We start from the raw sequence: 26709 nt of genomic DNA, 5'->3' as shown, positions 1-26709 counted from the left end.
ATCATATTTACCATGTTGTCCGTCGATGATCAGTTTAATAATCCTATTAAGTGCTGAAAATTAAGAATTCAACACCTAATGAGATTATACTTGTTTAATAACCTTAACTAATTTAGGCTCCATTTGGATCATGGTAAATGAATAATTAAAAAAAATTAAAGAAGATCACTTATATCGCTTATGAAAATAACTCAATGAAAACTACTTTCACGTTAATGAAAATATTTATACATAAATTGTTAATAATTTAAAATTATTTTTATTGACTAATTATTTCAAATGACTATTTTTAGAAAATATTTTGTAAATTATTCATTTTTTTTCAGAAAAAAAAAGGAACTTAGGCTTGAATAAGCTCTCTTAAGTGAAAAATTCACCTAATGTGATAACTAAGGGAGGGAATTCTTTTAAAAAAATAAATAATGATAATAAAAATCTTACCCATTACGAATCTACTATTGATGATGACTGTCTTGGGAAAGAAGTCAATGATATTGAGCCATCAACTTTCAATTATTATCAAATAACTTTTTTATCAATTTGCATCATTTAAGATTATCAACACAAAAAATTTAGAACTCACATTTCCAACACTTTATGGATTCCAAAAATTAGAAAATTTATTTCGACGGATAAATTTTAAGAACTTGGAATCACTCACCCCCAATACTTGTTGTGTTGTAATTGTGCAGCAAAACGTTGTCATTCGTGTGTTTGGTTACTCGGATTTACAAATCGCAACACTTTAAATTGGTTGTAGCCGGTTTTCTAAGAGTTGTTATAGTTTGTAACAAAGCCAAAATGCAATACTCATTTTCAAAGCTTAAACTTTTTTCAGAGGAAATTATACTGGTCAGTTTTATAGAATAATAATTCGATAATAACTTTGAAACATCAATATAAGATTTTATGTTTATCTAGACTATCGAAATATTCCCATTAAACTTTTTGTCCCAATATTATTTAACAAGGAACTTCACATGAAACTGGGCTCGTGCATCTTTTACCGACATGTACCTTTCAAAAGAAATCGTTCTCCAAGTAAAGAATTCTTCACAAGTAATCATGAGTTTGACTTTCATAATCATGAGCTTTTGCTTTTTACCTATCAGTCGTTAATTCCTCCAGGAGTGGAGGAAAACATGCATGGAGAGACGTTGGGAGTGGAAAGTGATCTCGAGATGCTTTTGAATTAACACCGACGACACTAAATTTAGGTTGTCTTGTCATAAACTGATGATTACGTCCTAGACAAAACAAAAAACAAGCCATCATTATCCACAATCCCAACCCCCATGTTTGAATGCATTTCGAAGGTTGAATTTCGAAAACCTCACGGCGGCCGTTGGAGCAGGAACAGTGGCGCTGATGGCAAAGCTAGAACTTGGGCCAAAGATTGGAACTCATGGCCCAATAAAGCCCAAAATCAAATTCTTATATGGGCTGGTGTCGTGTATCATCCCTCGGTCAACGGGCCCATCTTCAAGGGGGAACTGATGGTCATCACCTTCCCTCCTTGTTAGACGGCGGCGAGGGCCGGAGAAAATAGGCATTTGGACTCTGTTCGGCGGTGCTAGAGAGAGCCATTTGTGAAATCGAGTGGCGTGACATGGAGGAGGTGGTTGATCGGCTGATCGATCGAGAACTGGAAGCGATCAGGATTTTTCATTGTGGCAGATAGCTGAAAATCTGGAGGATGAGCAGGAGGGGAATAAGAAGTCACCATGGGACACGAGCAAGCGATCGACCTCACTGGCGGCCATGCTCTAGGAATTCCGTGGATACTCTTTGGGCCGGGCCACTTCTGTGTGCTGATGGGCTTCTACGGAGTCTGCCCAAGCCCATGCCAAAAACACAATGCGGGCCTCCATTTTCACGCGGCTTTTGTTCCCCAATTGATTTAAGAACATGCCAACGCATGCTGACCGAGGAGGTCTCATGCAGGAACCTCATTATCTGATGTTTGATTACAGATGGTACATGGATCTTAAAGATTTTTGTACAATCTCAGCATCAGAGTGGATTTTCTTGGGATGCTTTCAAGTGCTTAAAAGACCAAAGAATATATGCAGTGTGTGGAAAATATGAGGTTTTTGAAGCTTCACAGGTCAATGTGCTCAGGCACATCATCTGTTGTTTAGCAATACTTCTGTTCCTCTGGGTCTCTTCCCTCCCAAAGGAACTTATCTCCCAGAAGAACAAACTTGAAAGACGGGCAATGTATCATGTGCTTTGACAGCGTCTGTTTATTTTGAGGATTAAGCCAATGAAAACCAGCAAAACAGTACGAAGAAACAAAAATCATTCATGGTGTCGAGTTTGGCTGCACCACTTGAAAATGACATTATCCTGCAAAGTTGTCATCCTGATAGACATGGAAGCCGGCTCCAAATGAAAAGAAAATAAATTCAAGCCACCACCTCCACGAGAACAGAAATGACCAAAAGAGCAGACTCAGAAGTCTATGCAAGGACATAAATTCAACAAACAGGGGGAAGAAAAAAGGAATGCCTCCCTCTGAGCAGTGAGTGTTGTCAAGGAATGCCTCCCTCTGATGGTCAAAGCAGGAAGCCATTTAAATTAAGAAGAAAGAAGTAGAATCGAAGAAGTTAGAAAACAAGAAGACTATGATAGAAATGGCTGTGTGGTTCATATTCTTCCCTATTCAACCAAGGCATTCTTCCAGCGAAAGTACATCATATCATCAAAAGAATGCTACAACATGATCTTATTCTTGTCCATGTTTATCTAGCATTTAAATCAAATTCACCGACTTCACGCCAATCGCTCTGCATGGCCGTCTCACCATTGTCGGTCTCTTCATCGTTTAAGAAATCTTCAGATGGTTCCTTCTCGTCTCTCTGTCCATTATTTGCCCACCCATTGATCATCTCGTCCGGGTTAACACCCTTTTCCTGCTCCTCCAAGTCGTGATTCATAGGAATATCATTGTCTTGAGATCCGCGAGCATTTGCCCTAATAGGGCCTTGAGCCATCATTTCAGCATGAGCCTGTGACCCAACTCTAGCTTGCTCTGCCTGTGCCATCGCCGCCATGCGCAACTGAGCCTCCCTCCCAGCTTTCTCTCTCGACTCAATTTCAGCCCTTAATTCCAGCATTGCCCCTTTTTCCTCTTGAAACAGCAACTGCTCACTCATCAACCTCTCCTCAGAACGGAAATCTCCTAAAGCTCGTTTGTGAGTTATTATGTTGAACGCAAGGGCCTGTTTCTCAAATGTCGAAGCAAACTCGGCCACTTTGGCCGCAATGCTATGATCCCACTGCTGTGAACGAGAAGGAATCTGACCTGTCGTGTCAGAATCAAGGATTCTATCGTCTTCCTCAGCCTCATAATCTGCTATCACATGGTAAGGCAGCAACCTGCACCACAGAAAAAGGGTTATTGACCAAGCCTGAAATCTAAAGCAGCTCCTGGTAATCAGACGCCAGTACGAGAAATTACATAAACAACAGTATTGCTCAAGGGACACCATCTTCGAGTGTCACTATCTAAGGCCTATGGCTGCATTCCCTTAAGGAAGAATATGCAAGCCCATCCTAATACCCTAGCTGCCTGAACAGCAAACTCTGCTGCACTGCTCCTCACACTGTCCATATAGACACTGCCCTCCAAAGATAGCAACATAAGACTCCTCCTTTATCCTAACCATCTAAGTTCCTAACACAAGAAACCTGAAAACTATGGCCCATAAAAAGAGAGCAGAGCAGACCAGAAGCAAGACAAGGATTCATATCTAAATCAAAACAATTTCTCTTGCTAAGCAACCATCACTAGATCCACCCCTTTTCATGCCGACATGAACCACTCGAACCAGTGTATTTTTCCCTAATAATCCACTAAAGACAGTAAATGGGCAGATTAATTAAACTATAGATTTCTAGTTGAATACCAAATGTCACTCATGTGTAAGAAGCACCTGCTCGGATTGAAGTCAAATTAATCTACAACATGCAGTAATATTTACAGTCAGAGCAAATTCCTGCATAAATCATTATCACAGCTAATTAATCTCTCGTGCAAGGTGCTATTTTTACTGCATCATAGTCAAATGTACTTTCCTCACTTGGACAGTATCCATTTCTTCTCATCAACTTTCACGGCCAAAAGAACTACTTCAAAAGACTAAAACAAGAGAACACCTTGGCTAGCGAGAGAGAGGAGACAACCTGTTGCAGGCGTCTTCGAGAGAAGAGAAGGGGCGCTTGAGGTCTGGGTGACAAATACGCCAGGCGTCCTGGTACGCCATCTGCAATTCCACCTGATTTCCCGGTCGAATCACTTTCTGCTGCTGCAATTGCTGCTTTTGCTGCTGCTGCAATTGCTGGTTCTGCTGCTGCTTCTGTTGCTGCTGTTGCTGTTGCTGCTGCTTCTGCTGCTGCTGCTGCTGTTGCTGTTGCTGCTGCTGTTGCTGCTGTTGCTGCTGCTGCTGCTGTTGGTGCTGCTGTTGATGCTGCAAATTAGGGGCGGAGACAGTAGGGTTCTGCTGATTTTGGCGGTGGGAGAGCCCTGGAGGGTGGAGGTGCACGTCGATGTTGGACGGGAACCGTGACATGGCGGCTGCCTGCTGCTGCTGCTTCTGCAGCTGCTGGAGGAGCAAGAACTGCTGCTGCTGCCGTTGCTGCTGCTGTTGCATCAGCAGTTGCTGCTGCTGCTGCTGCTGTGCCTGCGCCGGTGATTTCCTCTCCTCCATCTCTCTCTAGAATATAAGGATTCGGACTCAAAACGTGAAAAGTTCCTTCAAAGTACACAGAGGCATGAAGCGAATTACTACTTCGAATAAGATCTATTAAAGACCAATCCAAACAATCCAGTCAACCAAATTGCCTTGCCACTACCCAAAGTTGCATACCCCGGTACAATTGCCATGCACACATTGAAGACAAAATAAAAATAACACAGAACAAAAGACTTAGTCAACAGTAAAGGTAATGCAAATTCCAAGTTGAAGGAAGGAGCAAAGATAGACGAATATCGGGAACTCAAATAGCAGCAGCAAGAATCACAAACACAGGATCACCAAATGAGTAGAATGGATATCGAAATTCCTGCAAAAAGAATTCTTCAATCTCTCTCTTTTGCAGCCGATTCGAGTCACTGAAAAGACAATCGAACCCACTAACAGAAGAAACCATATCAATAAGTGTACGCAAAGATGATCACTGGAGCTGAAGCAAGAGAGAGAGGAGGAGAAAAACAGAACAAGCAAAGGAGAAATTGGCAAAAACCCAGCAGCCCTCTTCAACGAGCGAACAGGAAAAGCGAAACGAGGAGGAGGAAGAGTTGATGGAAACCTGGAGAGAAGATCGCCGGCGAGGTCCGCCGCGGAGGGTGGCGCGTCGTGCGCGAGGCCGCCGGAGGCGTGACTGAGAGTCCGAGAGGGAGCGTCGCGAGGCGAGAGAGAGAGAGAGAGAGAGAGAGGCGACGCGCGAGTGAAGGAAGACCCCAAAAAAAAAAAAAAGGCAATTAGTGTTTTAACTTTTTGTAGTTTTGTCATCGGTCCGGACCTGGTCAATGAGTCCACATTTAAAATTGGGAATTTACTGACCAAAAAAAATTGGGAATTTGATCAAAAAGAAGAATTTAGATATGCCCTTAGGCGTGACCATACATAACATAAAAATGAGACTTGAAAGTGATGGATAATTAGCTAAAGTAGAGACTACTGAAAGGAAACTAATTGCAAAATAAGAGAAATTAATTGCAAAATAAGAGAAATCGGCCACATTAAAATTACCTTCTGAGGAGATCGACGAATACCCATCATTCCAATTTTAAGGAAGGATACCGATCGGAACCGGTTAATTCGATCCGATTTTCGGCTCAATCCAATTCTTTTGCTCACCTTAATGCAAATCAAGTGTGGCGTGTAGTATTGGCTTCAATGAAAAGAGTTGCTGAAACCTCTTTTCATGGAAGCACTAAACTTCCTTACCTTTTAAGATAATTACAACCTGCTAAATTAGGAGCCCTTTCGACCAAAAAAAAAAATTAGGAGCCCTGATGCTTGTATGCAAAGCAGAAGCCCCTACCGAAGACAAACCTTTGTTCAATGATTCTAAATAAATATTCATACGACTGTTCTTAATTTATTATAAAAATAACAGTCTATTTTGTGTTTTAAAAGAATAATAAATAATTAGAAATTATTGTAAGATCCATTCTTTTATGAATTTGTAAATTATAACATATTGATATTCTCACGATAACTTAAAAGATTGTTATGCTAACAAAGTCCGTGATTAAGGGATTGACTAACGTGGATAAGAGAGAACCATTTGTGAAGTCAAGCAGCGTGACATGGAGAGAGGTGATTGATCGGTTGATCGATTGAACAGGAAGCTATTAGTGTTTTTTTTTTTTTTTTTTTGGCTGTAGCAGAAATTCTGGAGAGACGAGCGAGAGGGGAAGAAGAAGAAGTCATCGTTGGACACTCCTTGGGGGTGGGCCACTTTCGCGTGTGGACGAGCTTCTACGGAGTCTGCAAAAACCCATGGCCCTGAACACAATGCGAGCCTCCAATTTCACAGCAGCTTTTGTTCCCCAATCAATTTAAGAATTTGCCAAGACACGCCAATGTTCGACTTGAGTAAAAGGGCTGGCCTCGTCACATCTCTCTCGCTCCCTTGTCGTTGCATGCCTCCCCTCGCTTTGCTCACACTTGATAAGGTGTGTTTCTCTCTCTATGTCGCTCATTTGGAGGGAAAAATTAGGGTTTGTAAGAGAAAATTATGACTTGGGAAAGTAAAAATTGGGGTTGAAAGGGTAAAATTGGGATTGTACATGCAGGCATGGCCAAGTCGTGCGATGGTAAAAATTGGAGTTGTTGATTTAAGTGTTGTCATTGTTGTTGTCCATGGCTGAGTAATTGTTGTCATCCATGTTGGAACCTCCGTTGTTGTTGCCTATGTGGGGGCGTCTATCCAATAAGTTGTGTCCTTGTTTTTGGACTGACTTTGGGAAAGTTTAACTTTGTTTTGTCTTAATCAAGTGAGAAGAAGACCAACTCCACAAGTTGCTTAGGCTACTGAAATCGAGGTACCACATTGAATAAGAGAGGCTCTTGGCGAAATGATATGACAATATGGTTATGAACTTTATATAGACTTCAGTACTAGAATGACTTTTTAATGTAAGTTTTGTAATTACACTATGAATTTTATTTATGATATTTGACTTTGTTGACAATATGAGTATGTTGGTCTAGTTTATCAGAAATTCAAAGGTTCTCAACTTTGAAGGTGGCTTAAGTCAAGGGTCAAGGGTTGCACCCAAAAGAAAAATCCAACCAAAGACGCAAGAGATATTATAAAAAAGAGTTTACTGATGTCTATATTAGTGATTTCGTGCCAAACTAATGAAAATAATTAAATTAAAAAAATTTCAAAATATTTAAGACTAAAATGAGCACAATTAAAAGGTTTAAAATCTAATAGGATGCCATACAATAAATTCAAGACGTTTTGGATAATTACCCTATAGATTCACTTAGTCTCAATTTGATACTGTAAGGAACATCTTAATGTAAAATAGATAGGATGAGGTTTTTCTTATATGATTGACGTGATCTACCTTTAAGAGGAGAGATGTCTTCAGTGTCAAGATACCACAGCAAAGATGGCAACTAAAATATTAATATGAATGATGACTAAGATGGAGGTGACCCATAAATAGCCTTGGACACCATAATTCTAGTCCATCGTCGAGGAGGAAACATAGCTAAAAAGGTTTAAAATGGTGCCCTATGCACTTTGTCACACGTTTAGAGGAAAGCAAAAATCCACAGAAAAATAACTTGCATTTACTTATTTTTTTTTTTTAAATGATGAGTTAAAGAAAGATTATAAGTTGTTGTTGGAATTTAAATATTGAAGAAATTATATAAGTTAGGAGATTTTTGTTTTGATCCATATACTTTAGTTTGCATTTGTTTTAGCGAAAAATGAATGATTTGGATATATATTTTTAAATAATTAAATGTACTGCTTATAAAAATAAATGAAAAAAATATTTTCATTATATATCAAAATATTTAATAATAAAAATATATATTTTATTGATTAATTATTTCAAGCAATTATATTTAAAAAATATTCTCACTCGAATTATCTTGAGAAGTGAGTTATCCGCAAAAGGGATCTCATCCTTTTCCTTATTGCCATTTTTTTTGGTCTCTGTCCCCTCTCTCTGGCCCACTGCTTTAATTTTGCAGACCGCCAATTCAATTTGGACAATTCAACTGAACATAGAGGAGGCAAAGGTATGAGGTGTTGTCATCAAAAGTTGGGAAAACGAATTAAAAATTCACAGCTCCGACGACTCAAAATATTATCTAAATCTTTAAAGTCAGGGAAAAATTATTAATATTTTACTAGATGTGTTCTCAAATATTTTGGCTGTGTCACATGAAATAGAAGTCAATTTGTGACAGCCGCAAGCCGCAAACTTTGTAAAAACATTGAATAATTTAAAATAAAATAGATCCTAGTAGACCCTCGATTTTCCCCCTAACTGACACGTCAACTTTGCGGTTAAAGGGGATCTCCCAATCCTTGAAATTTTCTTCTTCTTTTTTTGCCAATATTAAATTTTGAAATTGGATGATAGCCAAGATGGATAAAGTTTAAAAACTTTAGCTATATACTCTACCCTCACATGTGTGCAGTCACTCATTAAGTGTAGCCACTCAATAAAGATTCACGTTTCCTAAAAGACAACTTTCGCACACCTCAATTAATTCACCTATTTTAAAAGGCACATTCACCAAACCTAATATGGTGCATTCAAGATTTTACTTATGAAGTGCTCCTAAAAAGGCTTAAATCCAAGGCCATAAAGAAAGGAGTAAATGTCCTTACCATCTAAACCAACACCTTATTTGTAAGCTTGTAATAATTACTCTCAGTAGAGTGCACACAGATGTTGATACCAATCCATCAAGATCTGTTGACAGTGAGTCTTGTTCTTCAGAGCCAAATGCCCATTTAAAATTTTCAATTTCCCATACACTTCCAAAGAAAAAAAAGCTAATCTAAGTTCAACTTTTGAAGTTTTTGGCAACTAATTTGATGTCAAATGCACGAAATTATCATACTTCTCAAATTGGCTTTAACCAAGGCCGTCATGTTATTTTGATGTCACAACATATGTTGTTTTGAGGTCTCACGACCTCAAGTACACGAGAGATTCCATTTTCTCAAATGTCGTGGCGTGGGCATTAGAGAATGGTAGCAACAGTGGCAGCTAGGTCAAGCGGTGGTATTTGTGTTGGCGATTATGGTAGTGGTGTGGGGTTAGGTTTGACGGCGGTGAAGGCGAGATGGCACTAGAGAAGGAGGGAGGGAAGGGGCGTAGGGGTGGCCGATGGTGGTCTTGGCGTTTGAGGTCGGCTTGGTGGTCCTGGTGTGGAGATTAGAGTGTGGTAGAAGCTGTGGTGGTCGAGTCAAGTGATGTTATTTGGGTTGGCGATTATGCTGGCATGGTGGCGTGGTGGTGGTATCGGTCAAGTTCAATGGCACTACAGACGAGAGGGCACTATAGAGAGAGATTATGATGTGAAAGACACGTGGAAGACAATGTTTATAATCAGTAGCAATTCAATAACATCAGTAAAAATAGGTCTAAGATGTTTTCGATCGGAAGTTTAGGATTAAACGTAATGTAGAAGTTCAAATACATGCCATTATCCAGAAATCTATGTATTAGATGATTTTGAAAAATTAGGCAAATACTTTGTGGGTCTCATCTATTTAAATGGAATTTTTATTTGCCAACATCATTGGTGGATAAAATTTTCTCTCAAGAGGCATCTCACGCTGCTGGTAAATAGGTAATTACAACCATCATGAGAATAGATTGTGAAGAAACTTTCAACAATGACAAACTTTTCAGAATAATCCGTTTAAATACCTAACGTTGTCTATCGATAATAGTTTGATAACCCTAGTGCTGAAAATTGAAAGTTCAGCATTTAATGAGGATATACTTTTTTAATAACCTTAACTAATTGAGGCTTCATTTTTTTTTAGTTGGTCTCAGTGTATTCTCTACACTATCGCTCACTCTCATGCTTATGCTATACTTTCTTTCTAGGTTGCAACGAGTGAAAGTCGAAATCCACACTTAAAACTAAATCATTCTCACCTTAACTTATCCCTAAAATGGTTGGGATTCGAACTCCCCATCTCTCCCTTCCCATGTGAGGAGGGTGGTTTTACACAAAATGAATAATGTGAAAAATTTCTTTCTAAAAATGACCATTTATATCATTTATAAAAAAAATAAACTAATAATATTTCTACTATTCACGAGATATTTATACATTATATGTTGTCGATAATGAAAATATTTTTCATTGGCTAATAATTTTAACCGATATAAATGGTCATTTTTAAAAAAACTTTCTTCAAATCATTCATTTTTGCAAAATAAATGAAGCCTTGGGCTTTAAAAAAAAAAAACTCTCTTAAGTTAAAAATTTACTTAATGTGATAAGTAAGGGTGGGGATCCTTTTAACAGGAAAAAAAAAACAATTGATGATAATGAAAACCTTGCTAATTGCAAATCTACCAATAATGATCGTTGTATTTTAGTGGGCAAGAGGTCAATAATATTGAGCTATCAATTTTCAATTACTATCAAATAACTTTTACTTTTTTTTTTGCAACATTTAAGATTATCGTCACATGAAATTCAAAACTTACATTTTCCACACTATTTTTTTAGTTTTATCGAAAAATTTCTAGGTAAATTCTAGTATCTCGAGCCTTACTCATCCAACTAAACTTTGGGCACATTGTTTACATTTCTAATTGGGAAAAAAAAAACTTTTGGCTTTCCTATCGAAGTTTAAATTATTTTTCAAAAGTTAAGACATAATTGTGTGAGTCACTAGATTTAAATTAAGCGAAAACTAAAAGATAGAGATCAATCTAGACGCAACTTTAAATTACTTTAAATTTCTAATTATCTTGGACAGGCAATGTGAATAAACAATTTCAATAGTATGAAGTTGTCCTGGTTTTGCCAACTATTTCAATGAATGTGCTAATGATGGGTTAATTAGGATGTGTTTGGTAACATTATTGGGTCTGTGAACAAATTCTATTCAGAATAGTTATTTCCATTTCTATTTTCGGAAGCAAAGAAGTAGATTTTTTTTTTTCTTATTTTTGTTCCAAATTTATTCTCTAGCTACTTTTTAATTCCAAATAATAGAAAAATTAGTTGATGTTATCAATGGATTTTTGTTATTTTTTTGTTCCAAGAAATAAAATAATAGAAAAATAGATGATTGCTAAATGGATGGATGCATGAACCACAACAAATGTAGATGAAATCAACTATGTTCGATTTAAGCTTACGACATTTATCAACAATAATATAAACAGAAGAATAATACTAGGTAAACTACAATTTTATATACAAAATCAATATTTATATGTAAATGATGCTACAAACTCTAATCGGTTATAAATCACGTGTACATATTTAATCTCGCAAATATAACCTGGTACATCACTTTGTGAGCTTGCAATATAAGGTGTGTTTGGTTTAGTATTTCCAAGGGACTTTCAGCCTTCAAAGCCCATTGAGGAAATACTAGACTATTTGGCAATCATTTTGAAATATTTTTCAAGTAAAAGTCAGTATTGGAAATGTTAAAAACTCAATCCTAGTAGGGCCAAATGCTTAAACTTATTTTTTTCTTCCAAAACTATCATCACTTATTTTTCAAATTTCAAATTTTGCCATTGTTATTATTTTTTAAAATACCAAAATAATGCTAAAAAAATTAAATATATTTGGTCTTTTAGAAAAATTATTTACATATTTTATTTTTAGCATATATATTTGATTTTGTTAGTATTATTGTCAAGATTTATATTAAAAAAGTTGCATGTATTATTTTTTTTCAATTTTAAACAAATAAAAATTAAAATATTTTGACAAAGGGTTTGGTCTTTTAAATAAAATTATATATATGTATTTGACTTTTTAGCATTATTTTGAAATTTATATTTAAAAAGTTGTATACATTATTTTTTCAATTTAAAAAATAAAATTTAAAAATTTTTTGACAAAGGATTGGTGTTTTTTTTTTTAATTATATAATTATATATATGCATTTGTTTTTTTAGCATAATTGTGAAAATTTATATTTAAAAAGTTACATACATCATTTTTTTTTTCAATTTTAAGCAAATAAAAATTAAAAAATTCCAATGAAGGGTTTGGTCTTTTTTTTTTAATTATATATGTGTTCAATTTTTTTTTTAGGATTGTTGTCAAAATTTATATTTAAAAAGTTGCATACATTATTTTATTCAATTTAAACAAATAAAATTAAAAAAAAAAAATATTAATCATCAAAAGAGCTTTTCAAATGTATTTTTTCAAATAGCATTTCTCTCAATGTTGTTTCTCAAAACATAGCTTACTAAACGGTTTTTGCATTTACCTAGAGTCCTTTAGGTTAAATTGTTTTGTATTTTCCTAATGAGCTTTCAAAATGCTGAACCAAACGTAGTGATAGTTGTACTTGTACTACAGTTGTGTTGTGTCGAACTGTATAGTGAAATGGTGTCGCTTGTGTGTTTGGTTTTATGGATTAACAAATAGCAAAACTTTTTAGAGCCGTGGTTGGGGGCGGCTTTCTAAGAGCTGTTACAAGCTACTGCAGCCGCGAAGACAACGCAATTAGTGGGTGTACGTTAAAGACTGCGTAAAAGTCAAAATGCAGCATCTCTTTTCAAAGCTTAGACTCTTTCTAGATAAAATTATACCGATCAGCTTCTCAGAGTACTAAATCGACAATAACTTCAAAATGTCACTGTGAGATCTTATGTTCATCAAGAACATCGAAATACTCTCATTAAACTTTTTGTCCCAATATCATTTTACCGGGAACTGCGCATGAAACTGCGCTCATGGCGAACGCATCTCTTGTTTGCCGACACATACCTTTTTAAAAAAAAACCATTCTTCAAGTAAAGGATATCTTCATAAGCAATCATGGGCTTTTGCTTTTCCCCACCAGTCGTTAAATCCTCCGTGGGGCAGAGGAAAACATGCATGGTGGAGACGTTTCGAGAGTGAACAGTGATCTCGTGATGCTTTCGAAATAGCACCGACGACACTAAAAACAGGTTGTCCTGTCATAAACCGATGATTACACCCAAGATCAGGAACATTAAAAGCTGGAACTTGGGCCAGAGATTGGGAACTTTGGGCCCAATGGACGCCTAAAATGGAGACTTCATCCGTGCCTCGGTCAAAGGGCCCATCTTCAAGAGGGGGACTGAAATTCGCCGCCGCCCACAGGAACCGGTGAAAAGCTCTGGCTCCTGTCTGCAAACCTTCCTCGAGCCCAAGGCGACACACGGCAAATCAGTGATTATTTTAAGGAACGCACCGGGGCCCGATCCCCAAGTCTCCATCCCATGTCGAAACGAAGGGGGGAGAGAGAAAAGATCGGATGGGGAGGAAGGATCAGATTTGAGCAACCACCAGGCACAGCACAGCACAGCACACCAGCGAGACGATACGAGACGAGACGAGACCAGACCAACCCCCGTTGCTGCAACTTCCCTTCCCATTCATAAATCTTGAAATTTTATTTCAAGAATTCCTTCTTTGACTAGGCTACTAGCCTCATTAGATCTCGCCATCACCTTTTGGAGAGATTTCAGCAATAAATCTGTATCCCCCCTTTTGTTTTTCGATAATTTCTTTTCCATCTTTTCGGTATTCCGAAAATAGCCCCTTTTTTTCTTTAATGAACCTAAGACTCGGTACAGGGTAACATCATTACCCAGCAATCCCCAGCATCGCAACCCAACAACACACCCCACCTTTTATATGTTCCTCTGTCTTTATTCCAATCACCATTGCTAACCCTCTAGTGCTCGATTGAGGGGTATATCGCACGATTAGAGGGGCTGCAGCAGGTACACAACACAGACAGACACATAGGTTTTTGCTTTTGCCCCTTTGCCCTCTTTTCTCTGTCTAAGGAACTGACAGAACCCACGATTTTTCCCTAACCCCTCCTTTTTTTTTTTTTTTTTTTTTTTTTTCTTCTTTGGTCTTATAAGCCTACGAGACAAACAACAACATCATCAACAATGGCAAATGGTGGTGGTCTTCGTGCAACACACCCCCACCCATCTTCCCTTCCCTAGAGGTAAAAAACAGACATCATCAGACATGCAGGCCACATAAACCACATTACATTCGTTCATGTCTGTCAATATTCGTGGCGTGTAATCTCAATATTTTAGGCTGTGCCATCTTCCTTTTTATCTTCTGTTAACTCCATCGTGGTGCTGTGACCTAGCTCTAGCTGCCCCCCCGAATTGTTGCATGCGCTAGGGAAAATTAAAGAAAAAAAAAATCCAAAGTGTGCAATTTCATGTCCAATTCGTGGGTTCGAGGCCTTAATTCCTAGTTTCGGTTCGTGGGTTCTTCGAAAGTTTGGGTTTTTTCTCGAGGGATGTGGACCGTCTTGCTAGGATGAACTTGAAGCATGTGATTACTGTTGACGATCGACTCGCAGATGCAGATACAGTGTATCCTTTCGAGCACTTTCATCCTCAATTAACTTTTGCCAGATGTTTAGGGTTTCGAAAAGCATTGTTCTTTCTTCTGATCAAGGGTTACCCGCTAATTTCTCCAAGCGGAGGCTGTCACATTGGTTCGATTACGATTTCTGCATGTTGGGCAAGTTTTGATTTTGTATTTCCGTTTTGCCCACCAATTTTTTTTCTTTTTTTTTGCCGGGGAAACATATGTAACGGTTTTGTCTGTGATGTTACACGAGGATGTGACTTGGGACGTTGATAACTCCAGTTGTGTCACCTGGGTATTAGTGAAGTTGCAGAAACTTTAATGCTTTTTCATTAAGGTTTAATTTTGATGTTGAGTTTAGAGTTTTATAGTTGGCAATCACACAAATGGGGTTACTTTGATTGCCAATATGGCAATTCGATGAAGTTTTGTGCTTTGATTCGATTTTTCTTTATGGTGTTTTGAGTTAAGAGAGACATTCTTGTGTTATATATGGTTGTCTGGTTCACTAGATTTCTTTATTTCCTTTGGTAAGTCTTGATGGTAAGTGCTTTATTGCTAACGAAACTAGCCGACCGATTCTAAAATGTCGGTGATCTGCCAATTCCCGCAATGTATATTACTCTCTTTGCTTAACATTTATGGAATTTCCATATGATTTCTGCGACATAGTTGATGATTTCATATGGTTTCCTTGGAGGAAACGAGTTGATCATATTTGTCTTGTAAGTGATCTGTAAAAGAGTTGCCATCCTGTTGTTGCCCATTCTAACAACTAAACTGCATTATAAAAATAAATGCAGAGTTAAAGATTTAAGATTGCATGATCTTTGCATTGGTTTTTGTGTGACCTAAATCAGGAGGCAGCAGTTCTGATTGAGGATTTTCTAATAGAATTTTTGAAATGCGTAGAAAGTGAACGCTTTTGACCATCTAGTAATTGTTAGGTACATGGACAGACGTGTGGATTCATTCATTCCTCTTTGGTATGAAGCAACTGATTTTTAGACCTGGTGGTAGTTTCAGTTGATTAACAAGGAGTTTTGTTATGTTGTAACGAAACTATTCTGATAAGGCATATTGATTGAGGTGGTCCAACCCGAAACTTCCAGCTTGTTTGTTGCATTAGGGACAGAGAATCTCTCTGTGACTTTTGGTCTGAGAAGAAAGTAACTGCCATTCTAACTCCATTATAGAATATACAATTGGTTCTTTGCATGTTGATGATTCTAGGAAATGGGTTGTTCAAATGAAGTTCCTCATGAAGTAGCAAATTCAAGCATTTATTTATTTATTTTATTTTTTTTCCATTTTAAATTCTTCAACTTATTCTCTGCATTGCAATCTGTCTAAAATCTGTGAGTGCTCCAAGCACGATGTTTCTTATTTCAGTTTTTCACTTTTGAAAAAGAAAGATATATAGCTGAATTGTGTGCATAAGTGAGAGATCGCAGAACTTGGCATGAAAAGGATATGCAGGTTGTCCTTGGTATGTTGATTTAGCTTGGAATGCTGTCTGTACGGTGATGTAATATGTATTAATAACTTAGGTCCCTGATTTTCTGTGAAAATCTTTGTCGTTAATTTATTAAAGTGTTTGTCTTGAATCTGCAGAAGATACCTGGCTTTGTGCAATGAGTTGACTGGCGTTTCAGCTGTTCTTAAGAATTTTTCTTCCTCTTCTTGTATATGTGGATGATGGCGTTGGCACATCCTCAGGGAAATGTTCAATGATTTTGAACAGCATCCTTTAGCCTCGAAAATTATTGTCTTTCCTGTTTTCTGGAAGCTGCCCTACTTAAGCGACCTGTGGGTTGATAGCTTTCAAGTGTTACACTACATTCGTTGTGGATTATGGAGTGGCTCTCTCGTACAAAACAATATGCTGGAAAAACAGATTGCTCTCAACAGATTTCAGAGACAAATGCTGTCCATGATGGAGAATCTGTACACCTTGAATCTGAGAAACGAGTTCAAACTTCAGATAGCAGAGTAGATACTGTATTCTTTACTGTGGATGGGAAAGGAAATGATGTACAAGTTGACGGTGAAGAAGCAGTCCACCATACACGTGATCTTGAGGACCAGTTGGGTGGAGCTTCACATTCTGATTGCTCAATGGATGACCCAAAAGCATCTAGTGGTTCTCTTGATTTTGAAGAAAGTAACATAAATGAACAGACCTATTGCACCGAATCTTTATTGGCATCTGAGAATTCTCAAATAATCGTGGATACTATTGAAAGTGAACTGCCAAGCAATAACAGGGATGGAGAATCATCAGTTTCTGAGCCTAAGTGGCTAGAGGGAGATGAATCTTTAGCATTATGGGTGAAGGTAATAGTCAGATTATTTTTCTCAATGGCTGGAGTTTTCCTTATTTTGAAATTCCTTTACAATAATGACATAAACCAGTACTAGAAGGGCAATGCACGTAAATCAAGTATTTTGGATGAGCCAGTTAAGTAGTTTCTTCATACTTTAAAGCATTACTGCATTTTGGCCTTACAGTAAAGTCCATTGGCTTGCGGTTCATTCTAATGGTCCATCGACCACGTTTACCAGAAGTTCTCTGTTGATTTGAATTTCTTTTTACCAAATTTGGGTCTCTCCAGATTTAGGGTTCAGCAATTTTATTGTTGGCTTTTTTGTGATTATATAAGAATCATATTTCTTGATTGACCCTAAATTTTGGCAGTGGTGTTCCACATATTATTGCAAAATCTCACTTTGACACTTTTTTATAGTTTGGCTTCACTGGCTTTGAGATTTTATATTAGTTAAATTTTTGGTGAGATTTGCTGGGTCAGCCTAGACAAATATTTAAGTGGATTAACTCAATCTGGTTGCTAGTATACTTGTTGTGTAGCTAGTCCTTTTATGACATACTTCAACTATTGACCCCATGTCACCTGGATATTGCATGGATATGTCTTAAGATGCACTGAAACTATGTAAAAGAGAGACCTCTTGTAGCACTTATTGGGTTCCTAAGAGTAGCAAGCATTTTTCCTTCTGCCTTCCGGTGGAACTTAAAAGGTCTGTCCTCAGGGTCACAGGTTCAGGGTATGGTGACGGGGAGAGGAGAGGAGAGTGTCAGTTCTTACAAGTTATAAGGTTTACTATTAACAAGATGAGCCCTGATTTTTTTCTTCTGTATCTCTTTCTTCCTTTCCGTGTTTTCTCTAAGTATAGTGGAGAGGTAAGTGGCAGGCAGGGATAAAATGCGAAAGGGCTGACTGGCCATTATCAACTTTGAAAGCAAAGCCAACTCATGAGAGGAAGAAGTACTTTGTCATATTTTTCCCACACACAAGAAATTATTCATGGGCAGATATGCTTCTCGTTCGTCCTATTTATGAATTTCCAGAGCCCATTGCTCATAGGACACATAAAGCTGGAATAAAAACAGTCAAAGATTTGACAGTTGCACGCCGTTTTATAATGCGGAAGCTAGCTGTTGGCATGTTAAATATTGTCGATCAGTTGCACCTACAGGTAATGGAGTCCTATTCCAACTTCTCGCTAATGGGATTGGTGAATTTTGTTCGATTTCTCCATCTTATAGTACACATACATGTTTTTAATCAATATTCAAATTTTAAACTCATTTAGGCCTTGATAGAGGCTGCAAGGGATGTACTTGTCTGGAAGGAGTTTGCTACGGAAGCATCTCATTGCACTGGCTATACCGATCTTGGAAGGATGCTCTTGAAGCTGCACACTGTAACTTTCTTTTCTGATAACGATTCAGAATCAGGATCTTGGAATTTAATAAGTTTTTTAGTGGCATTCTTTATAGTTCTACGCACAGACATACACAGTTGAATCTATGTGCTATTTACATACATCCATATGTAATCAGTCTTAATAATGTCATTCATTTAATTTCTTTTCACATTTTTCCAAAAAAAAACTCTATGCAAGAACGATAGGCATGTAGGAAACGTAGCTTGATGTAATTGGTGTCATGATGCTTCCCATCTAAACAACTTGCTAATGGTTAGCTAAAATTTTGGTTGAATAGGAGGACCATTAATAGCATTTATCAAGATAAGGGCAATTTATGTAGATATTTTCTGTAGGGACCCCCTTATTCTCTGAAAACCTTCAGAACATGCACTTTGCACTTTTTTTTTAAATGCTTTTTCAGATAGTTTTTAAGCTTGTCAATATTTTTTGAATTGGGTCCTTGGGTTACTTTGTAGTTATTACATGGGTGGCCTGGTATGGACTCCAAAAAGATTTCCTAAGAGATGATGCAGATTAGGGTAAAGAGTTAATTCCAATTGCAAAGAAGCTTGGTAATGCAGATGTTCAAAATGCAAGTCCGATGCAGTAGATATAAAATCTAATATGGAAGTAAAGATATAAGGCCTAGATCTGTCATCAGAATTACTTTTTATGATTGAAATATCAAGATATGCTGCTTCTTTGCAAGTCGTGGTTGGTGAGCTAACGCTAATTTATGCTGCAGATGATATTGCAGCGCTACATAAGTTCTGAATGGCTACAGCAAGCATTTACTAGTTGGGAACAGAGGTGTCAGAAGGCAGACAGCGCTGAAACTATTGAATTGTTGACGGAGGTAATTTTTATGCTTCATCTATCTTCCTTGTCGTGCTTGGATGATATATCAAGTGCCCCTTTGAGATTCATTGAGAAAGGAAGTTTACCAACCATCCAACTGCTTTTCCTTATATTTCTCTTTGCTTGATTTCTGACTAGTTGCCTTATCTTTTATTGTTTATGGATCATGAACATATATTTATTGAGAGAATAAAAAGTTAGAATACAATGATAGTATCTAGTGGGGAAAATCTTGGTTTTGCTGTTTCTCAATGTAGTAATGGTTCAATTACTATTTTATCTTCCTTATGACTTATAAATGCCTTTAATCTTGCACTTTCCTGTTTAGTTCTCTTTGGCAAATTGTTGAAATGGGAAATTCAGTGCGGAAGATTTTCATAGAAAGATTGTTGTTGGAATGGCATCTGGCCTTTTGAAAGTGGACATTGCAGCATGTTAGAGCATCCATAATTGATTTCGTTTGACATCATTTGAAATGACACTACACTTAATGCAACCCTATGTAGTGATTTTTTGATGGGGGTGATTCACCAGTCTACGCTCGAACAGAATGTGAGTATGGGTTTACCAGTCCATACTATTATCTGACATCTTAATATACTGAGGTGGAGCACCAATATTTCTCTTTCAAATGTCAAAGTATATATGTTAATAGATTATCTGCTCATGAACTTGGACTCATGTTGTTGTATGTTACAGGAATTGTTTGATTCTGTCTTGTGGAAGGAGGTAAACTCCTTGGAGGCTCCAATGCAGCCCCTGCTGAATTCTCAGTGGAGAACCTGGAAGCATGATGTTACGAAATTGTTCTCAACGTCTCATCCTGAATTTACTGGTGCAAACATTGACAGCCGAGAGAATGGTGATCCCATAGTCCCCAATCTCCAGATGAATAGGAAGAGGCCCAAACTTGAAGTTCGTCGTGCAGATGTGCATACTTCTCAGATAGAAAGCAAAGGATCTGATGAGGCTGCAACTGTTGAGATTGATTCTGAATTTTTCAACTCTCGAGACACTGTAAATGGTTCTGCTTTAATGTCTGAACCTCGTCAGCATGAACCTCCAGGTATAGGTGGCGAAGCGATGGCTTCACCAGGTAGTGTGGCTGAATGGGACAAAATTGTTGTGGAGGGAAAACATGGTGACTCAATCCAAGCCAACAATATTGGATTGAATCTTGCAAAACCTGTGGAAACGACACCTGTAAACGAAACGGTCAGTAAAAAGGCCTTATTTACTGGTGGTAAGAGTCGGCAGTGTGTAGCTTTTATTGAATCCAAAGGAAGGCAATGCGTTAGGTCAGCCAACGAAGGTGATGTTTACTGCTGTGTGCATTTGGCCTCTCGGTTTTTGGGAAGTTCCACTAGAGCAGAAAGGACGCCTCCTGCTGAAACACCGCCCTGTCAAGGCACCACAGTATTAGGCACAAAATGCAAGCACCGTTCTCTTCCGGGCTCCACATTCTGTAAGAAGCACAGGCCTCAAACTGACCATACTAAAAGCTCAGTTGTGTCAGAAAATTCACACAAGAGAAAGCATGAAGAGAGTATCTGGAGGTCAGAAAATGTGCATTCTAAAGGTGTGGAAGCAGGGAGAGTTCAAAGTCTGGTCCGAGCTGATCCTGTCACAGTTTCACTGTCAACAGTTAAAGGCTTTGGTGAGATGCCAGAGCATTCTGGTAGAAATTTAAATGGCATGGAGGTGGCCCCCCACTGTATTGGCTTGTTATCGCCTGATAAGACTGAGCAATGCATGGATAATCCAAGTCGTTATTCGTTGTACTGTGACAAGCACCTTCCGAGCTGGCTTAAACGAGCGAGGAATGGTAAGAGTAGGATAATTTCAAAAGAAGTGTTTTTAGAGCTTTTAGAAGATTGCTCCTCTGAGGAACAAAAGATCCATTTACATCAGGCGTGTGAGCTATTCTTTAGGCTGTTTAAAAGCATTTTGTCTCTTCGGAACCCAGTTCCCATGGAAGTGCAGCTCCAGTGGGCCCTATCTGAAGCTTCCAAAGATCTTCGTGTCGGGGAATTTCTCATGAAGTTGGTCTGCTCTGAAAAAGAAAGACTAACGAGAATTTGGGGCTGTGGTGCCACTGAAGATGGACAAGATATTCTGCCGGAAATGGAAGAAGAGGCTATGTTACCGTTGACAGATGATGGTAGCAACAACGACGAAAAGGTGATCAAGTGCAAGATTTGCTCGGAAGAATTTGTCAGTGATCAAGTCCTTGGTAGCCATTGGATGGACAGACATAAGAAGGAAGCACAGTGGCTGTTTAGAGGCTATGCTTGTGCCATTTGCCTTGATTCTTATACCAACAAGAAGGTTTTAGAAACACATGTGCAGGAGAGACACCATGTGCAATTTGTGGAGCAGTGCAAACTTCTTCAGTGTATTCCTTGTGGAAGCCATTTTGGAAACGTGGAAGAGCTATGGTCACATGTTCTCTCTGTTCACCCTTCAGAATTCAGATCGTCAAAGGTTGCTCGAAAACCTAATCCCTCAGCAGTGGAGGATTTACCTTTGAAACCCGAGCCTGCAAACTTAGCCCCTATAGACAATAACACTGTAAAAGCAAGTGGTGTGCGAAAGTTCGTTTGCAGGTTCTGCGGGTTAAAATTTAATTTGCTTCCAGATCTCGGCCGTCATCATCAAGCTGCTCATATGGGGCCAAGTTTAGCCAGTTCTCGGCCTTCAAAGAAAGGTGTACGTTACTATGCTTATCAGATGAAATCGGGGAGACTTAGTCGCCCAAGATTTAAAAAAGCTTTGGGTGCGGCATCTTATAGGATCAGAAATAGGGCTAGCTTGAAAAAGCGTATCCAGGCGTCGAAATCACTTAGCTCCATGGTAACAAATTTGCAGCCTCATGTGACAGAAGTAGCCAGATATACCAGGTTGGCAGAATCTGAATGCTCAAGAATTGCACAAGTGCTGTTCTCTCATATTCAGAAAACTAAATGTCGGCCAAGCAATTTGGATGTTTTATCTATTGCTCGCTCTGCTTGCTGCAAATACAGCATTAAAGCCTCATTCGAACAGATGTATGGAGTATTGCCTGAACGCTTTTACTTGAAGGCAGCCAAACTATGCAGTGAGAACAATATTCACGTTAGCTGGCACTTAGATGATTTTGTTTGTCCTAATGGATGTAAACCAGAGGAAGATCCCCGTGTGTTGTCTCCATTGATCCCTCTTTCAAAGGGTAATGTCGATCATAGTTCTCAACATTTAGCAGAGCATCTGGATGACGAGTGGGAAGTGGATGAGAGCCACTATGTCATTGACTCGCAACAGTTAAAATCTAGGACACCGCAAAATGCCATTGTCTTGTGTGAAGACATAAGCTTTGGGCGTGAATCAGTTCCAATAGCTTGTGTGGTGGATGAATGGCTTTTGGATTCTCTTGATGTTGTTGGAGCTGAAGGCCAAAATGCCATATGTTCCATGCCTTGGGAGAGCTTTACTTATGTTACGAAGCCATTAGTTGACCAATCTGCTGCCTTTGAAACAGAGGTAGGTTTTTAAGTGTTACAAAAGGTAGTATGTACTGATCAAGGACGAGCTTATGACAATTCAATGTCCTTTCCTTTGTCTTCTTTTCTGAATTTGCAGAGTTTGCAATTTGGGTGTACTTGCAAGAATTTTTCATGCAGACAAGAAGCATGTGATCATGTATACCTTTTTGATAATGACAATGAAGATGCAAAAGACATTTATGGAAGGTCCATGCGTGGAAGATTCCCCTATGATGAGTTTGGTCGCATCATACTGGAGGTACCTGCTGAGTTTTACAGTCTGCTGGGTCTTTTGTTACTTCTGCTATCTAATCACTCATAGAAATACTTGAAGGTGCTGTCAGCTGCATAAGATGAAAGTGCTTTTTAATGAAGTTGCTGATTGTTTATCATTTGGAAATACTTAAGTGGACTCATATATGCTGGTTGTAGCTTGTGCAGCACGAAAAAGTTGCATATCTAATCTTTAGGCAGAATTATTCACTTAATGCTTAAATCCCTTCTTTCATAATCCTCTCTTGATACATCGTAAATTTGAATCAGAGATTGGCATTATAAAATTTCTGGCAAGTATTGAACTTTGGAGTTTTCATTCTCTGGTCTCGCTGTTCCTCTTTATTTTTTTGGGTATAATTCTGAAGTCCCACCTATGTTAGCTTTATTCTTTCAAATTTTGCGGTCAGGCCTAACCTTTTGATTTATTGCAGCTCCCTTTGTAAGACATTGTTTCTGTCAAAGTTTAATGTGCCCTATTTGCCTGCATTGTGCATAAATAATATGCACATAAATTTTGTTGGCAAAAAGTTATGGCTAAGATTGTTAATAATAAAAAAAATTTAACAGAACCAAAATAGTTACCTTCATTATTAATGAATAAAGTATATTGCAGTATTCACTTGCGGCAAATTGAAGCTACTTTACTTTCACTTCTATTTCAACTCAACTGAGTTTCAGAATGTACTTTCAACTCAACGATAGTTAAAGACACTCTATCTGAGAAAAGCTCCTGTGGCATTTTTAATACTTCTCAGACACAGCATTATGACAAAACACATCGACTCTTTCTGAGCAAAGTCTTTGCTGGAATTCAGAAGACTTCACAGGTTTGGAGGTGCTAAAATTGAAAGAATGGTTGACATTTTACAGATTTGATAAATTAGAATTTTAGTTGCAATTGGGCCCCTGATTTTTCACTCTTGATTTCCTTTGTTTGCACTATCTCCATGTAACCCATGGTTAGAGTCTAGTGGCTGTGTATGGCTTGGTGATTTATTGTCTTTGAGCCCCATGTCATACATATTTCAAACCTATGCAGGAGAGCTACCTTGTATATGAGTGCAATCGCATGTGCCACTGCAGCAAGACTTGTCACAATAGAGTTTTGCAGAGAGGAGTTCGGCTAAAATTGGAAGTCTTCAGAACAGAGAAAAAGGTAATTCTGATGTTCTTGCCTGGAGGAGTCAATTGGTTTGCTGATTATGTCTGATTTGCAGGGTTGGGCAGTCCGGGCAGGTGAAGCAATCTCGCGAGGCACATTTGTATGCGAGCATATTGGGGAAGTTTTAGACGACTTAGAGGCGGATAATCGGCGGAAGAGGTACCTTCTTCCCAGTCCTATCCAGTTTTGATGGTTCATGCTGGGTTGTAAAATATGTATGACTGGCAATTTTTATGCTTCAGGTATGATGGCAAAGAAGGTGGCAGTTATCTCTTTGACATTAATTCCCATTTTAAGGATATGAGCAGATTAACCGAAGAAGAGGTCAAGTATGTGATTGATGCGACGAAGTATGGAAATGTTTCTCGCTTCATAAATCACAGGTAGGTTGCACATGTTATGATATTGACTCTTCCAATTATCTTTGTACTTTTGTCAATAAATGATGTGTTATGATGTACACTGATTTACTGATGTAAATCTACGAATATCTTGACCTAAAGTGACTAAATGAATATTTAAATGAAATTGTGGGAGTCATAATGGAAAGAATATAGACATCCTTGATGTCCTCTGCCAATTATTTGCACGTCCTAGTATTTTTATTGGTTGCCTCAAAGGTACAGAAGGAGGTAGGTTTTGAGGTTCAGCTATATGGCTCTGAGATAAAGGAGATAAGAAGGGAAGATGCACTTCTTAAGAACAATATAGACAAGTCAGAAGACTACAATTGCAGTGACCATCTCCTGTCACATGCAGCTTTATTGATTAACATGTTGATTTTGTAGCTGTTCGCCTAATCTATTGAATCATCGAGTTCTCGTGGAAAGCATGGAAAGCCATCGTGCACATATCGGGTTTTATGCAAGCCGAGACGTAAGTACTCTCTGGGATCCTCTTCTTTCAGATGTTTTTAGCTTTTTTGCAATTGAGATTGCCAAGTTACCACTTTGTCCTCTTACTGTACCTGTATACTTATCCAATTTGATGACAAAAAGAACCACACCAAGAGGGTGCTCTAGACTCTACTCTTTCATTCCTAGCAGCAGATAGGCCATCATTCTCAGAATTGGTTTGTTTTGTATTCCACATAGTCTTTCTTAAAGTGGGGATTCTCTTTTTTATTATTACCATCATTAATTAATTAATTATTTTTTTTTGCTTCTATTCTCTAGGCCTGATATACTGAACATTGCCTTTTTCATATTTTTTTTCGATGAGCAGATAGCTTCAGGTGAGGAATTAACCTACGACTATCGTTATGAAGTTCTTCCTGGAGAGGGTGCTCCTTGCCACTGTGAAGCATCCAACTGCCGCGGTCGTCTATACTGACGTCATGTTCTCACTGGCATGACGAAGTTTTGTCTCAGAAAAATATGTCTAGCATCGAATCCGCACAGTTTGCAGTTTTCAGATAGGGCCAGGTCGTCAGTTATTAGGTTGTGCTGGTATAGTTGTAGACAGTAACTTTTTTCTATTTCTTTTTCTTCTCTTTGAATTCGCGAAAGTGAGGACACTCCTTTTTCCTGTCAGGCCAAATATAGTTTTCTTCATATTTTGACGTCGATGCCTGTTTTGAATCAGTAAGAAAGTCGCTTTTTTTCTTGCTCATTTGACTTCGGCCATGTCCTTAGAAATCGACAGTGTTTAGATGAGAATGTGGAAGTTACTATCGTTATTATTATTGGTGTTGTCAATGTTCTTTGCAGTCGACATGATTTAATACTCAGAGCTCGACTCTCCTTCACTCGATTGTGCATGACTTGACACTCGACTCGAGTTTGATTTCTCACGCTCGGCTTGGACTCACTGAAGTTTCCCCTAATCTTGAGTTCGAGTTAAAGTCGAGTTTTGAGCTTGAATTCTAGACATTTCGAGTTTGAGCCCGCGCCAGATTGGAGTTTATACTTGAGCAACTCGAACTCGAGAACAATCAAGGAGAGGTTATTGAGATCAAGCAATCTATCAGTAGGTGTCGAGTAACTCACGAGTAGTTCTCAACTTGTATTATACAAGTTGTATACACTTTCCAATAGCTATACATACCATTAATTTTGCAGACTAAAAAGTACACTCAAACAAGAATAGAGATCCACGGAGAGATCTATCATTTGAGGGGTGTGATGGCCTCGGGCCAGGGCCTTGGTCGCCACATCGGCCAAGGCCTCGTTCAATGTGGCAAAACTCTATATACCTCCTCTTCCTTGCGATCTGCACTAAACCTGGCTTCTCTCAATTCATTCAGTGCATTTCTTCCCTCTTCACTGTCTTCCGCTCCTCTCATGCTTCTGGATAACACGATGATCCCAAAAGGCAAACCGGCGCGACTGTGTGCAACAGACCTCGCAACCCTTTCTACTTGAGGCGAGAAGACGACATCGTGCTCCAGATTCCTCATAAAGAAACGCCAGGCTTCTTCCTCAGGAAAGGCTCTAGCTTGATCAGCTCATGGCATTACATTTGATCACAAACATTCAATGACCGAGTCATTAGGATTATCTTACTTCCGTCCACACCAAGGGAATTTCCCATGTCTTATCGATAATAGGAGCACCACCCATCATCCGGTATA

At 38.4% G+C, this 26709-nt stretch overlaps 2 protein-coding genes across 5 annotated transcripts; one reads left to right on the top strand and one right to left on the bottom strand.

The window, feature by feature from the left end:
* Nucleotides 1-2534: 2534 nt before the first annotated feature.
* Nucleotides 2535-5460, bottom strand: LOC104457221 (GATA zinc finger domain-containing protein 10-like). Of its 2 annotated transcripts, none has more exons than XM_039298732.1 (3): nucleotides 5314-5460; nucleotides 4189-4757; nucleotides 2535-3381 (listed from the first exon to the last, which is right to left on the bottom strand). In XM_039298732.1, the coding sequence occupies exons 2-3, from the start codon at nucleotides 4710-4712 to the stop codon at nucleotides 2745-2747; spliced, it is 1161 nt and encodes a 386-aa protein (XP_039154666.1). In that variant the 5' UTR covers nucleotides 4713-4757; nucleotides 5314-5460; the 3' UTR covers nucleotides 2535-2744. The 2 variants fall into 2 exon arrangements, with proteins under 2 accessions (XP_039154666.1, XP_010070460.2); XM_010072158.3 differs by having other exon boundaries at nucleotides 4189-4718.
* An 8000-nt stretch (nucleotides 5461-13460) lies between these two features.
* On the top strand, nucleotides 13461-25834 carry LOC104457220 (histone-lysine N-methyltransferase SUVR5). 3 transcript variants are annotated; one of them, XM_039298926.1, is made up of 13 exons: nucleotides 13461-13969; nucleotides 14117-14205; nucleotides 16203-16925; nucleotides 17784-18086; nucleotides 18204-18314; nucleotides 19066-19176; nucleotides 19878-22697; nucleotides 22797-22958; nucleotides 24015-24131; nucleotides 24193-24296; nucleotides 24380-24520; nucleotides 24926-25013; nucleotides 25362-25834. In XM_039298926.1, the coding sequence occupies exons 3-13, from the start codon at nucleotides 16443-16445 to the stop codon at nucleotides 25467-25469; spliced, it is 4548 nt and encodes a 1515-aa protein (XP_039154860.1). In that variant the 5' UTR covers nucleotides 13461-13969; nucleotides 14117-14205; nucleotides 16203-16442; the 3' UTR covers nucleotides 25470-25834. The 3 variants fall into 3 exon arrangements, with proteins under 3 accessions (XP_039154860.1, XP_010070458.2, XP_039154861.1); XM_010072156.3 differs by having other exon boundaries at nucleotides 13461-13994; XM_039298927.1 differs by lacking the exons at nucleotides 13461-13969; nucleotides 14117-14205 and adding an exon at nucleotides 14250-14590.
* The last annotated feature ends 875 nt before the right edge of the window (nucleotides 25835-26709 follow it).

This window comes from Eucalyptus grandis, chromosome 8 (genome assembly GCF_016545825.1).
Source record: "Eucalyptus grandis isolate ANBG69807.140 chromosome 8, ASM1654582v1, whole genome shotgun sequence".
NCBI classification, from domain to species: domain Eukaryota; kingdom Viridiplantae; phylum Streptophyta; class Magnoliopsida; order Myrtales; family Myrtaceae; genus Eucalyptus; species Eucalyptus grandis.
Note: the sequence above shows the minus strand (reverse complement) of the source record. Positions and strands in the feature narration are given on the sequence as shown.